Here is a 15,684-nt window from a genome sequence, read left to right on the forward strand (position 1 = left end):
AAACGGCATGCTATAGTATGCCGTTCGAGACCATGGGCTATAGCCCATCGCCATGGTCATAAATTATGAAAAACAAGGATTTGAAAAAAAGACGAAAATGACTCCGAGACGATGGGCTATAGCCCATGGTCTCGGAGTGATTTTCGTCTTTTTTTCAAATCCTCAAAAATGATGCAAAACGGAATACTATAGCATGCCGTTCGAGACCATGGGCTATAGCCCATCGCCATGGCCATAAATGATGAAAAACAAGGATTTGAAAAAAAGACGAAAATGACTACGAGACGATGGGCTATAGCCCATGGTCTCGGAGTGATTTTCGCCTTTTTATCAAATCCTCAAAAATGATGGAAAACGGCATGCTATAGTATGCCGTTCGAGACCATGGGCTATAGCCCATCGCCATGGTCATAAATTATGAAAAACGAGGATTTGAAAAAAAGACGAAAATGACTCCGAGACGATGGGCTATAGCCCATAGCCTGGGTAAACCCACTCCCCCTACTGGACAACATTTCATTCTGCCAGGAGGGTTGAGTCTGGCAAAATGGTAATACAAAGTCTTTAGCATTGTATCAGCTTTGGTACGAGCCAATCCGCGACCGAGCTCAGGGCTCTGTGATTGACAGCGCACGTTGGCCAATCAGGAACGATTTGAGCAGTTGATGACGTATGTACTGCTCGACTCATTCACCACAACAAACATGGCGGAGCTAGTAGCTAGCAGTGACGTTACCGACGGAATAAAAACAGCCATAGGGGAAGTTATTGCAGAAATTGATTCAATAACAGCAATTAAACAAGAGCAAGAGTATGCACTTGTGGAGTTTCTCAGTGCACGGGACATTCTCTGCGTTCTTCCTACAGGTTTTGGAAAAAGCTTAGTATATCAACTTGCACCGTTGGTGACAAAGAAAATGTTCCCAGACAGCAATCCTATCTTCATCATTGTTTCGCCACTCGTCGCGCTGATGGAGGACCAGATAAAAGAAGCAACAAAACTAGGAGTTACTGCTATGCAGCTTGGTGTTCACAACGTTACAGACCTAGAACAGGGATCCTATCAATTAGTATTTGGCAGTCCAGAGGCTTGGCTGATGAATGATAAGTGGCTGAAAATGCTGGAAAGTCCTGTGTATCGTGAAAACATCATGGGAATAGTGGTCGATGAAGTACACGTCGCATATAAATGGTAAATATATATAGAATCTCCTGTTACTGTTTAAACTTATGATTATTTGTGTTGTAGACTAGTAGGGCAGTGGTTTTAAACCCTTTTCATATCAAGGCACCTTATTTATTCAGAACTTGAGCCACAGACCACTATTTGAAGACAATTAGCCTCAATATTTTGTTATTGTTGTATAAAATGTCCACAATTCCATGCTGTATGATTAGGAGAGATAGCAGGCAAACGTTGATCAAAATAACATTCTACATTCTGTAATTGTGTAGACTTCTTTTAAATTAAGTAATGCAGATGTTTAACAATAGAGAGAGTTGAGATAATCTATAATAAGGGTACATTTGGTAACCAACTTTCCATAATTTAACTGGGGACCACCTGTAACCCGCTCAAAGATCACTGGTGGTCCCCGGAACACTGGTTAAAAATCACTGTAGTAGACTACCAGGGCTAGGACGTAGGCCCCCTATTTTTCATGTGTATATGATGATTTCTTTTTTTGTTGTATAGAAGTTGCATAGAAGTGTTTATTTGTCTTTAAATGTTCTGATGAATAGAAACCGGGTGACCCTGATGAAAACTAGTCTTAGTGCTTTTAATGGATTTATTCTCTTACTTGTACTGTAGTTGAACTGTACCCATTCTACAAACTGTTAATAACATAATCAATCAACAACATGTTATCTGTGAACACAAGTGGAACATTAGGCTACTGGCTTCAATGTGGTAATCATCAACATTGTCTGCTTTATTGTCTTCATCAGGGGACTGGGTGCAAAGGGGAAACCTGCCTTCAGAGATAGCTTTTCAAAGCTTAGTGTACTCCGATCCATTGTGAAACAAGGTGAGTAAAATGAACCCTTTAACCCATTTAAATCTGAGACCAGATTCTACAAAATGTCATACAAAATCATGACAGTTTTCTATATCAGTGGTGCTCAAACTATTTAACGTCAAGGACACCCAAAATTATATGTAATTGGCCACCGACCCCCATCTGAAAATATGTTGTTCCAGGGAGCCCCCAGAAGCAAATATTTGAGTTGAAAAATAGCTTGTAGATCTGCTATTTTTCAACAGCTACAGTTTTAAATAATGGTTAAAAGCTATAAGGCGACACAGATGCGGCCTCAGGTCTAAATGGGTTAACTGTAGTGCGGTACATAATGAATAAACCTGTTCTGTTGGTTTGGTCTGATGTCTCATCCGATAGTTTGATAAACCAGCCGGTCACGTGAACTCACATTCTGTTTTACCAGGCTAATTATTTTGATGTCTTGTAATTTACCATTGCACTATTCTGCAATAAATAGCACTGTTTATTTGTGACATCATGTATTATATTCTTATTCTTATGTCTTCTTCAGGCACCCCAGTGTTGGCTCTGACCGCATCAGCAGACATGGAGTCCAGAGACAGAGTCACCAGACTTCTAGCAATGGAGAATGCAACACGGGTGATTGTGAGCCCCAACAGAACCAACATCCGACTAGCACTAGCCTCAGCACCACGCCACGAAAAAGTACAATGTCTTGACTGGATAGTGGATGATGTTCGAGCCAAGGGAACAGCGATGGCACAGATCATTATCTACTGCCGGTCACGTGACAAGACAGCAGAGGTGTACCACTATCTGAAAGCAGAACTAGGTGAAGATTTCTGGTTAGACAGGGACCCAGAGAAAAAGTGGGACAATGAATTGATTGGCATGTACCATAAAGGGACTGACAAAGACAACAAGAACTTTGTAATTAGTTCACTGAATGGACAGGGGAATTGCAGAGTTGTTGCTGCCACAACTGCGCTCGGGATGGGCCTCAACTTTCCCAATATCTCTCATGTGGTTATGTTTGGTCCACCAAACGACACAGAAGCGATAGTCCAACAGGCTGGCAGAGCTGGGAGAAACGGAGTGCAATCACACGCAGTTTTATACAACACAAGGTAATTTCATGTGGATAAGGCAGTACGAGATTTGTTTACAGAAGGCAGAACCAGTTGCTTGAGAAAAGCTTTGTATAGTAAATTTGAAGAGATTACAGAAAGTCTTGAGCCAGGTCATCTGTGCTGTACATTTTGCCATAAGTCATGTTCATGTGATGGATCAGGTGTTTGTGTGGAGCCTCTACCCATTTATGAGCAGCAGAAAAATATTTGTGTACCTTTGCAGTCAAGGGTGGTTACACGTAATCACAAAACATTAATCAAGGCACAGTTGGAGAAGTACAAAAACGATTTGGTTGCAGACCTCCCATACCTCTTTACTAGCCAGGCTGCTTGTACAGGATTTAGTGATCAATTGATTGTTGCCGTTTTGGAAAAGTGTGCAAACATCTTCAACATAGATTACATAGATAACCACCTTCCTGTCTACAGCCACGAACATGCACGGCACATATTACAAGTTATCAATGATGTTTTTCATGACATTGAAGATATGCCGCCTGCCAACCCCACAGAGGGTGCTAGCATTTGTCCGCCAGATATTTATTACCGTGGGTATTTTGATGAGTCAGATGAAGACACATACTGTGATTCCAATGAGGATTCCAATTCCAGCTCAAATGATGACATTTGAAGTTGGCCTGAGCATGTACATTTGTTTTGTTTTGAGTCAATACTTATGTACTTTTCTGAATGCAACTTAATAAAGATTTCATTGTTGGATACTCTATTTCTTGTCGGTTGTAGGTGTGCAAAAGCCTTGCTTTTTAAATCTACCGATTGACGGGTCAATTTGGTTTCATTTTACACTCCCTAGAGTTCTATTATAGTCTGCATTACTTCATTTACAGTATACACTATATTAGAGAATGTAGAATAATCATTTTGGTAAACGTTTATCTCTCCTATGGTACCACATATTTAACGTTTAAGGTCAGAGCTTCACCCATTTAGACCTGAGGACAATTCTACAAATGTCTTCTAAATCTAAGGCAGTTTTCTGAAAAACCCATGTTTCTATGTCAGTGGTTCTCAAACATTTTCATGTCGAGGACCCCCAAAAATATATGTCATTGGCTGCCGACCCCCATCTGAAAATATGTTGTTCCAGGGACCCCCCGGAAGCAAAGATTTGAGTTAAAAACATTTGCACCACATTTTCAGGATTTTTCAAAAAATAGCAGATCTACAAGCTTGTAGCGCGGCACTCGGTGCAGCGCTATGAGCTTGTAGATCTACTTGAACAGCTACAGTATAACATAATGCTTAAAACACCCAGAATGGGCTAAATCTCAAATGCCAAATAATGGACCTGGATATTATTTTTTTAAAACCACTGTGCTAGACAAACAGAATCCAGGAGCTTCTTATCAATTTCCTTGCTCATTGATCTAAATATATAACTATTTTAAGATGGCGTTCCCTTATTGCATGGTGTGGATTAAATCCGGGAGAGATTGACATCAAACATCAGCCATCCATGAAGTGCTTCTCTCTTCTGGACAGTTAAATATTTATCAACATGACGTAACAATCAAAGACATTAGAATGTTAAGATGGACCACTTTCCAGGTTAAATTTGGCTTTAGTCACAGGAAACATTTTGTTGGGTTGATCCAATCAAGCAGGTCTCATGCAGCTCAGGGGTTAATTTACAGTACAAGTAGAGAATGTAGAATAATTATTTTGGTAACACTTTTAAGGGAAGTCAACACCTCAAGAGATTCCCATGCGGTACCCTGTGGAGAAAGCCATTGTCTGTCTAATCCTTTGAAGCTTCCCAGACGTGTGACCCAAAAACACTATATCCTGTAGGACTATATCATGTCATGTATGAATCAACTTGTGCTCTCTCTCACAATAAATTGTTTTGTGGAAGTCTGACGACTGCCTGTCCTTTGAGACCTTATGCTGTATTAACACAGTGCTATTTAAGAAATGCAAAGGTGGTGTTCAAAGCATTTTATTTTACAAATTAAACAATGAAAAAGCAACATTTATAACAGACACACAAACATATAAAATAAATGGAAAGGACAAATGGTTACCCTACATTCAGAGCTTTGTTAAGCCAAAATATGTCCCTGTACAATTGCACATGAGAAATGGGAGACAAAATACTCAGGGAAGTTTCACATTTGAACTACTCTCCATTCTCTTAGCCTAGCCTTCATCCACAAACGATATTCACTGTAATTGAATTTGGACAGGAGGTTCCTGTCAAAACGAGGGAAGGCACTGAATTCTCTGCCGGGATGACTTGCAAAGAGCTCTCCCTCAAGGGCAACCTGGACCAGTGCTCTGATGTCGTTTGTCTGGTCAGGTGTGTGATGCCTGCCACTTTGCTTGGCCACTCCCAACTCAGCGTCTGTGGCATCTAACAAGTGCTTGAGGACACTGATGGACCTACTAATTCTGCTGGCAGATTGCTCGGTCAGGTTTGCTCCAAGGCCCTTCAAGAAAGACTTGAGGAAATTGTTCAAGTGTTCCAGGTGCAAGTCTAGGCTGATGTTATTTCCTTTCCCCCCCCTGCTGCTCCAAAAACGGTTATATGTGATGCTGTGGACCAACTTGGGTGAAAGAGTGGCATTCAGTTGCACCGATAGCAGGAAGGTGCTGTAGGCATACTGAGTGTGACCATATGCTTTATAGTACATAAGGGCAACTGTGTACAGCTTCAATAGCCTCTTTCCGTCTCCTTCTTTCACAGCATCGCGTAGATTCATCAAAAAAAAACCAAAGCTTAATCTTGCCACTGAATGTTCTGTTTTGTGGTCCATTGTAGGGGTGGTTGGGGAGGTCGGTACATCTGGTTGTAGCTGGAGTTTGTGGTATTTGAGCTCATGTGTATTGCGAGACTTCTTGTGCTTGTAGACCTTTGAGCAGCCTTCCATGCGGCACCTAAGCTGTGTCTGTGGAGACGACAGTGTAAGACTTAAAAGAAAGACAGTGGAATACAGTGTGCTATGCCTAAGACAAATGTGGTACAGCAAGGCACAGGTGAATCACATGACAACATGCCCCTAAAGAATATTTCAATTCAATATATAATATATATATATAATATAAACAATTCTTGGCATCTGCCACTTGAATTAAAGGTGACTTGATCAAAAAGCACCTGTCAGCTCAAATCCACAATGCAACATTTTGTTTTCAGTGTTGCTGTGCACAAACATCGGTAGCATTATAAATTAAATACAAAAAAAACCCTACCTATTCCATTTCCCCCCCTCTATTTCCCATTCCAAGTACATTTGTCTTATATGTAATGCCAGCGCCGCTATTCTAAAGCACCCTCAGGTACATATTTAAACTATTTTCAGGTGGGTAGATCTTGTTGAGCTGGTCATTTTGAAAGTAGCTCTCAAGTCAAAAAAGGGTGGGCACCCCTTTGGTACAGTGACAGTCACACTGCAATATCTTACAATATGGTTTACATATTTGTATTGCTAACATACATACTAACTATTTTAGTCTAGATGGCACGGCCTCATCAAACAAACAAATTACTATTATGGAAATGTTAAAAAACCTCAGGTTGTTGTTCTTCGGCCAGGGTAACCGCTGTTGCAACGGCAGACGTGGTGTCATTGATGTTGACGAAGGTTTTCACAACTAGCGCTGCTTTGTCATGCAGCCAGGTCCGCTTGAGTTCCATATCCTCGGCATCCCTTACGTTGTCTGGGATGAATCCCTCAGGCGTTTCTGTTAGCGGAAACAGTGCAAGAAAAAACAGCATGTTGATGGAAATACTACCTATTAATCCAATATAGGAATGAAAATGTTTTAATTGATAAAAAAAAATGTGTTATACCAGAGACATCCTTCAGCTGAAAAATGGTCATTGCTGCTGCCAGGAAAAGTGCTGCTGTCTCTTTAGCCACAAACTCTTTATATGCATTGAATGCAACTTTTGGGCCCTTCTTCGCATTGCTGCACCTAGGACATATTAACAAGTTTAATTGCACTATATTGTGCCCCTCTTTCTCTCTCTCTCTCACACACAGACTCACACTTGCAAGACGACTGGGCCAACTCCTTTTGCACGCACACGCGCGCACACACACGCCCACAGACAGACAGACAGACAGACAGACAGACAGACAGTTACACGAACCAGTTGAATCTTTTGATACCAAGCCAATAGCGGCCAGGTGTTCACTGGGGACAGGACTTCATAGATCACTTTGCCCTATCTCTCTCTCCCTCATTCACTCACTCACTCACTCAAACACTCAAACACGCACGCACGCATGCACATGGACAGGCCAAAATTCATGGGGCCGGTTTTCACTGCAGAATAAACAGAAGATACAGTTAAATAAACAGGTTTAATAAACAGAAATTATGAGCATTCAACTAATATGATCATAAGGTATTTTTGAATAGGGTTACATTTTGAGTCGGTATTACAAACCTGAGCTTGTTCATGTTCGCCAGCAAGGTACCGTGGTCTTTGGCAGACGCGTCTTTGAAGAAGACCTTATGATATATCTGAATGACATTTTGTATTAGATTACACTATAGCAGAAACAAAAGTTTGAAGCTTCAATCTATATATGGTAATCAAACTTTGTTCAATTTGCAACAAGTATTATTACTTGTTCTCTTAGACAAGGGCATTGTGTGTTTAAATATAAAGATATCCTTGAAGTCAACATGCTATTGGGGGACAGCACAAGCTTTTATTTTATTAGCCAAAAAACTATTCATTTCGTAACCATCTGTTGACCATTTAAATTCACTCACTTCATAAAGGTTTCTGATAGCGTGCCAGTCTTCAAACTTGAACTGCATTCCTGCAAGTCTTACTTCGGGTGATCTTCCATTGCCCATGGTCCACTGCATTTTGCGACTGGCACCTTCAGTGAGCCTGTCACCTCCAACCAGGAGAGTTTCCATGCCATCCTTGCCCTTTGGTACATAGCTACAAAATACACAAGTCTTTTAACACCATTCAGCCTCTCTCTCTCTCAAACACACACACACACACACACAATTCACATTTAAAATTACTTACTTGGTCTGTATATGCTCCAGAATGGCTTGCAGGTCGTCAGATTCGTTCTCATTTTTAAAGAGGAGACCAAGGGGATGCTATGAAGAGTATATTGACAATATAGTGATTATAACAACACAGGCTTATGTCTATACACATTGACAGTGAAGGTTAATACTAATTGCATTGTTTAGCTAACAGCACTTACATGGGTGGAAGCCTTTGACATGTTCTCTGAATACTCATGGGGAATGTGATGGACTGCAACGTTGCGTAGGGGTTTGAAGGCGTCAAGATGCTGGGTGAGGATTCTTGCTCCGAGTACAATGAATTCCTGTTCCATGCTCCATTGCGATTCACGGCTAGGCATAGATGTCTTAATGTCGTACCCTGTGAGAGACAGCCGGGGTTTCTCGTTGCTGAGGTGGTGGGTGGGTACTCTGTCTTCCACAGCCATGAGATGAGTCCAGTGTATAGATTTGTTGCTTCTATCTATTGACTGGTGGTGTGTGGGCATGTAGAAGTCCAGATTGTCTAATATTATTGAGTAGCTGTGTGGTGGCTGGTTGGTTAACTCTAGGCTTAGTGGTGGTGATGCCTCTGCGGCAGCCATTAATGCATTGAAAGTCTGGAATTCTAATTCACTGGTCTGCTGTTGTGAAGTGCTTTGTTGTTCCTCTGTGTCCTGGATGTCCATGTCTAACCAGTCCATGTCCTCTCTGACACTTGCCTCGTCTACAGCTGAAGTGCTCGGTGCTCCCTCTATTGCAAAAACAAAAGTAAGAATAATAGGAAATCATTACATTTATTATAAGGCTCTGGGTATGAATAATACAAAAAAAATCACACTGGTGTTAAGTCATGCATCATTATAGTAATACACAAAGAAAAAATAAACAACATAAACATTTAAAAATTCCGTCCCTCTTACCAGACAATTCAAGCATTTCCATACATCTCAAAACATCTCCATCCGAGCCTTGCTGGGGGTTGAGGTCCAGGTCACCATCTGAGTTTGGCTGGGGGTTGAGGAACAATTCGTTGGCAGCTTTGAGCTTCTGAAGTGCTTCACCACATGTGTTTGCCAGTAAACGTTGCTTCTTGACTGCTGAGACATGGCTGGTTGAAATCCCTAACTTGCAAAGTCTTTGAAACACAGCCTTTTTTGCCCCACCATACTGCAGAACACTGTTTATATAATATGCAAAAGCAGATGGCAATTTTTCATGTCTTCCTCTCAAGAGTACAGATGCAGCAGCACAGATTTGGAGTGGAGACTGGTTTGTGATGGTGGACAACAGTGAGAACAGGAATGGAGATAGACGTTGGAGATCTGACCCCATCTTGGCAAATGAAAAGGATTTAAAGTTTTTGGGAGAACAACGAAACAGCATGAAATCTTGTTTTGGCTGGCAAAGTCTCTTGCATTCATTGTTTAGGAGAATGAGCACAGATTCTTTGATTGTGTCCAGCAGTGTGTCGTGTTTCATGATGAGGTTTGCAGCAGTTGACCATTTTTCCTTTGCGATGTTCTCCAAAATCCCTGCTGCAGATTTGGGGCATCTCAGTGTGATTGGTTTAGCCGTAGGATAATGAATGATAAGCTGAAAGATTAAGCAGAGTGTGCATTACAACTTAAATACATAATTATAGGTTTATAATAGCCAGGGCAGCATTCCTTTTTGGGTTTATGATCCGGTCGGGAACGGATGATATCGTTGCAGTCATTGTTTTGTAGTCATCAGGCAGGAACCATCAATCTGGAACTTCCTTTCCCTCAAACCGATTTTTCTCAATAAAAGCTGCAGGCTACGAGAGAACGAGTCACGCTTTTATTATTTTGTTATTCTTCCGGTTGCTGCCTGATGACTACAAAACAATGACTGCAACGATATCATCCGCTCCTGACCGATTCACACAGCAATTTTGTAACACAGACTAGGCTTTCCTCAGAGGTGGAAAGCCTGGTGACGTGAGGTTAGGTTTATATTTTATAATAGGCTACATCTTCAGTTATCAATAAACGGGTGATGATAATAGGTTTTGGAGCTTTATATTGCCAATTTTAAAACAGAAAAAGACAGTCCAACAAAACACATTTTTCTTACACCATACTTTGAACACAAAGTGGTATGCAGACTTGCAGAGCAAGAGCAATGTCAAAGTAAAACTTAAATTTTAAATTGATACAGGAAAAGCGCAAATGCTTGATCTTAGTCAGTGGTTTTCAACCAGTGGTCCAGGGACCACCAGTGGTGCTGGTCCCCAGCTAAATGATGGAGTTTGTAACCAATTGGACCCTTATAAGTTATTTACCTTTTGACCCTTATGGGTCCATTTGGTTTCATTTTACGGTCTCAAGAGTTAAATCAGTTAAATCATTGTTACATCTGCATTACTTAATTTAGAAGAAGTCTAGTAACTAGTCTACATAATTAGAGAATGAAATTGTGGACAAAATCGTATCCAACGATAACAGCATTCTTTAGTGTTGGGTCAGCAAGACTAAATCTCATGAAATGGTGGTCCGTGGCTCAAATGCTAAATAAAAAATTGGCATTGATGAAAAAGGTTGAAAACCACTCTCATCTACTCTACCTAGCTGTAAATAACAAACATAATTCATGTTTGTGATTATTTAAAAGGTATTATCATATTAATTTATCATTGTTAAGTTCACTCTGTATATCCACGGGCATAATAGCATGATGATGCCATTACAAATCATGGGCAACATGGAAGAAATGTGATTAATAAAAACGAAATGAACTGCTAGTAGGTCTTAACTTAATTAAGCAGTCACCGTCTCTATGACATGTTGTTCTTTATAAAGTAAGTATAGAGATCGACTACTATGCAATCAAATAAATCTGTATACAAGATCATTTCAGATTTCAGGGAAATACTAAATTAACTGTTACATTTAAAAAAATTGCGGAGCGAGTTGGTAAAGGGGCGAGCAGTCTCGTATTCCTCATTTTTTAACTCGTAATAAATAGCAGGTTAGTACATCGTTGTGATTGTGAACTTCTTACCTCTATCACACTTTGTCTTGTGGCTGTCCCAGGAGTTTTTAGTGGGGTTAACTTGCGATTTGGTGTAGGAGGATAGTATCTTTTCCTTTTCGCTGCCCGTGGTGTTTTCATAGGGGAATCTCTCATCCTTTTCTCCGTTTGGGGTGGTGTAGTTTTCGTTGTTGGGGACTGGCTACTAGCGGCCGGTTCGGCACCAGTTTCTACCTGTTTCCATTTGTTGAGTGTTAATAACGACTCCTCTATTGTTGTCATCTGTCTGAAGCACTTATTGCAAATACGCAAAGACTTGTCATCTTGTGGAAGCAGCTGTAGGCCAACGGAAACCAGACGCTGATATATGGTTCTTTGGCTAGGATCCAGTTCGTAAATCTTCCTGGTGTTAGATAAACGGCCGGCTTTCCGACAACTCTCTTTGCAGAGACGGCAAAAATCGTTTACATTCGATTCAGCCATAACAAATAACGATCGTTTGTTGCTGGTTTGATTTCGAAATAAACTAGTGTGGCAAGGCAAGAAGATTTCAATAGCTGCTGTGTGCAATGCATAGAGACTATGTAGGCTACTGGTGGAGGAGGAAGGAAGTAGGAAGTAGGAACAGGAAGTAGGAACGGAACGCGTTTAGATGACGCCACTTATTTTGATATACGCTGATTGGCTGAAGGGGTTGTCCGTCAACGCTACTCTCCCGCCCCACGGCTAAACAGCCACACAGGCGATTATGCCAGACTCTCCCCGCAGGCAGAATGAAAATCTGGCGAGGGGGGAGGGGTTTACCCAGGCTATATAGCCCATGGTCTCGGAGTCATTTTCGTCTTTTTTTCAAATCCTCAAAAATGATGGAAAACGGCATGCTATAGTATGCCGTTCGAGACCATGGGCTATAGCCCATCGCAAAGTCAGTATTTGACTTTTGAAAAGTCAAACGGTGACTTTTCCCGGGGTCTGTCAAAAAGTCGAGGTTTGACTTTTAATTGTGATACTGGGCTGCCCATCGCCATGGTCATAAATTATGAAAAACGAGGATTTGAAAAAAAGACGAAAATGACTCCAAGACGATGGGCTATAGCCCATGGTCTCGACATTTGAAAAAAAGACGAAAATGACTCCGAGACGATGGGCTATATATAGCCCATGGTCTCGGAGTGATTTTCGTCTTTTTTTCAAATCCTCAAAAATGATGGAAAACGGCATGCTATAGTATGCCGTTCGAGACCATGGGCTATAGCCCATCGCCATGGTCATAAATTATGAAAAACGAGGATTTGAAAAAAAGACGAAAATGACTCCGAGACGATGGGCTATAGCCCATGGTCTCGGAGTGATTTTTTGTCTTTTTTTCAAATCCTCAAAGATGATGCAAAACGGCATGCTATAGTATGCCGTTCGAGACCATGGGCTATAGCCCATCGCCATGGTCATAAATTATGAAAAACAAGGATTTGAAAAAAAGACGAAAATGACTCCGAGACGATGGGCTATAGCCCATGGTCTCGGAGTGATTTTCGTCTTTTTTTCAAATCCTCAAAAATGATGCAAAACGGAATACTATAGCATGCCGTTCGAGACCATGGGCTATAGCCCATCGCCATGGCCATAAATGATGAAAAACAAGGATTTGAAAAAAAGACGAAAATGACTACGAGACGATGGGCTATAGCCCATGGTCTCGGAGTGATTTTCGCCTTTTTATCAAATCCTCAAAAATGATGGAAAACGGCATGCTATAGTATGCCGTTCGAGACCATGGGCTATAGCCCATCGCCATGGTCATAAATTATGAAAAACGAGGATTTGAAAAAAAGACGAAAATGACTCCGAGACGATGGGCTATAGCCCATGGTCTCGGAGTGATTTTTTGTCTTTTTTTCAAATCCTCAAAGATGATGCAAAACGGCATGCTATAGTATGCCGTTCGAGACCATGGGCTATAGCCCATCGCCATGGTCATAAATTATGAAAAACGAGGATTTGAAAAAAAGACGAAAATGACTCCGAGACGATGGGCTATAGCCCATGGTCTCGGAGTGATTTTCGTCTTTTTTTCAAATCCTCAAAAATGATGCAAAACGGCATGCTATAGTATGCCGTTCGAGACCATGGGCTATAGCCCATCGCCATGGTCATAAATTATGAAAAACAAGGATTTGAAAAAAAGACGAAAATGACTCCGAGACGATGGGCTATAGCCCATGGTCTCGGAGTGATTTTCGTCTTTTTTTCAAATCCTCAAAAATGATGCAAAACGGAATACTATAGCATGCCGTTCGAGACCATGGGCTATAGCCCATCGCCATGGCCATAAATGATGAAAAACAAGGATTTGAAAAAAAGACGAAAATGACTACGAGACGATGGGCTATAGCCCATGGTCTCGGAGTGATTTTCGCCTTTTTATCAAATCCTCAAAAATGATGGAAAACGGAATACTATAGCATGCCGTTCGAGACCATGGGCTATAGCCCATCGCCATGGCCATAAATGATGAAAAACAAGGATTTGAAAAAAAGACGAAAATGACTACGAGACGATGGGCTATAGCCCATGGTCTCGGAGTGATTTTCGCCTTTTTATCAAATCCTCAAAAATTTTGGAAAACGGCATGCTATAGTATGCCGTTCGAGACCATGGGCTATAGCCCATCGCCATGGTCATAAATTATGAAAAACGAGGATTTGAAAAAAAGACGAAAATGACTCCGAGACGATGGGCTATAGCCCATGGTCTCGGAGTGATTTTTTGTCTTTTTTTCATATCCTCAAAGATGATGCAAAACGGCATGCTATAGTATGCCGTTCGAGACCATGGGCTATAGCCCATCGCCATGGTCATAAATGATGAAAAACAAGGATTTGAAAAAAAGACGAAAATGACTCCGAGACGATGGGCTATAGCCCATGGTCTCGACTCGGAGTGATTTTCGTCTTTTTTTCAAATCCTCAAAAATGATGGAAAACGGCATGCTATAGTATGCCGTTCGAGACCATGGGCTATAGCCCATCCCCATGGTCATAAATGATGAAAAACGAGGATTTGAAAAAAAGACGAAAATGACCCCGAGACGATGGGCTATATATAGCCCATGGTCTCGGAGTGATTTTCGTCTTTTTTTCAAATCCTCAAAAATGATGGAAAACGGCATGCTATAGTATGCCGTTCGAGACCATGGGCTATAGCCCATCGCCATGGTCATAAATTATGAAAAACGAGGATTTGAAAAAAAGACGAAAATGACTCCGAGACGATGGGCTATAGCCCATGGTCTCGGAGTGATTTTTTGTCTTTTTTTCAAATCCTCAAAGATGATGCAAAACGGCATGCTATAGTATGCCGTTCGAGACCATGGGCTATAGCCCATCGCCATGGTCATAAATTATGAAAAACAAGGATTTGAAAAAAAGACGAAAATGACTCCGAGACGATGGGCTATAGCCCATGGTCTCGGAGTGATTTTCGTCTTTTTTTCAAATCCTCAAAAATGATGCAAAACGGAATACTATAGCATGCCGTTCGAGACCATGGGCTATAGCCCATCGCCATGGCCATAAATGATGAAAAACAAGGATTTGAAAAAAAGACGAAAATGACTACGAGACGATGGGCTATAGCCCATGGTCTCGGAGTGATTTTCGCCTTTTTATCAAATCCTCAAAAATGATGGAAAACGGCATGCTATAGTATGCCGTTCGAGACCATGGGCTATAGCCCATCGCCATGGTCATAAATGATGAAAAACGAGGATTTGAAAAAAATACGAAAATGACTCCGAGACGATGGGCTATAGCCCATGGTCTCGGAGTCATTTTCGTCTTTTTTTCAAATCCTCAAAAATGATGGAAAACGGCATGCTATAGTATGCCGTTCGAGACCATGGGCTATAGCCCATCGCAAAGTCAGTATTTTACTTTTGAAAAGTCAAACGGTGACTTTTCCCGGGGTCTGTCAAAAAGTCGAGGTTTGACTTTTAATTGTGATACTGGGCTGCCCATCGCCATGGTCATAAATTATGAAAAACGAGGATTTGAAAAAAAGACGAAAATGACTCCGAGACGATGGGCTATATATAGCCCATGGTCTCGGTGTGATTTTCGTCTTTTTTTCAAATCCTCAAAAATGATGGAAAACGGCATGCTATAGTATGCCGTTCGAGACCATGGGCTATAGCCCATCGCCATGGTCATAAATTATGAAAAACGAGGATTTGAAAAAAAGACGAAAATGACTCCGAGACGATGGGCTATAGCCCATGGTCTCGGAGTGATTTTGTGTCTTTTTTTCAAATCCTCAAAGATGATGCAAAACGGCATGCTATAGTATGCCGTTCGAGACCATGGGCTATAGCCCATCGCCATGGTCATAAATTATGAAAAACAAGGATTTGAAAAAAAGACGAAAATGACTCCGAGACGATGGGCTATAGCCCATGGTCTCGGAGTCATTTTCGTCTTTTTTTCAAATCCTCAAAAATGATGCAAAACGGAATACTATAGCATGCCGTTCGAGACCATGGGCTATAGCCC

The 15,684-nt window shown here is 41.2% G+C and overlaps 3 protein-coding genes across 3 annotated transcripts; 1 reads left to right on the forward strand and 2 right to left on the reverse strand.

Moving 5' to 3' along the window:
• Positions 1 to 538: 538 nt before the first annotated feature.
• On the forward strand, positions 539 to 3,134 carry LOC306934833 (ATP-dependent DNA helicase RecQ-like; the record flags this gene model as incomplete). Its single annotated transcript, XM_079517642.1, has 3 exons — positions 539 to 1,192; positions 1,951 to 2,030; positions 2,554 to 3,134. Exons 1-3 carry the CDS (start codon positions 666 to 668, stop codon positions 3,132 to 3,134), a joined length of 1,188 nt encoding a protein of 395 aa, XP_079373768.1. The 5' UTR covers positions 539 to 665.
• A 2,050-nt stretch (positions 3,135 to 5,184) lies between these two features.
• LOC306935389 (uncharacterized protein) lies at positions 5,185 to 6,799 on the reverse strand. Its single transcript, XM_079518410.1, has 2 exons — positions 6,666 to 6,799; positions 5,185 to 6,042 (listed from the first exon to the last, which is right to left on the reverse strand). Exons 1-2 carry the CDS (start codon positions 6,789 to 6,791, stop codon positions 5,263 to 5,265), a joined length of 906 nt encoding a protein of 301 aa, XP_079374536.1. The 5' UTR covers positions 6,792 to 6,799; the 3' UTR covers positions 5,185 to 5,262.
• Positions 6,800 to 6,805: 6 nt separating this feature from the next.
• LOC306934834 (uncharacterized protein) lies at positions 6,806 to 9,365 on the reverse strand (the record flags this gene model as incomplete). Its single annotated transcript, XM_079517643.1, has 5 exons — positions 9,064 to 9,365; positions 8,341 to 8,894; positions 8,154 to 8,230; positions 7,946 to 8,060; positions 6,806 to 6,838 (listed from the first exon to the last, which is right to left on the reverse strand). Exons 1-5 carry the CDS (start codon positions 9,083 to 9,085, stop codon positions 6,806 to 6,808), a joined length of 801 nt encoding a protein of 266 aa, XP_079373769.1. The 5' UTR covers positions 9,086 to 9,365.
• Between the last annotated feature and the right edge of the window lie 6,319 nt (positions 9,366 to 15,684).

Source organism: Electrona antarctica (genome assembly GCF_951216825.1).
Source record: "Electrona antarctica genome assembly, chromosome: 13".
NCBI classification, from domain to species: Eukaryota; Metazoa; Chordata; class Actinopteri; order Myctophiformes; family Myctophidae; genus Electrona; species Electrona antarctica.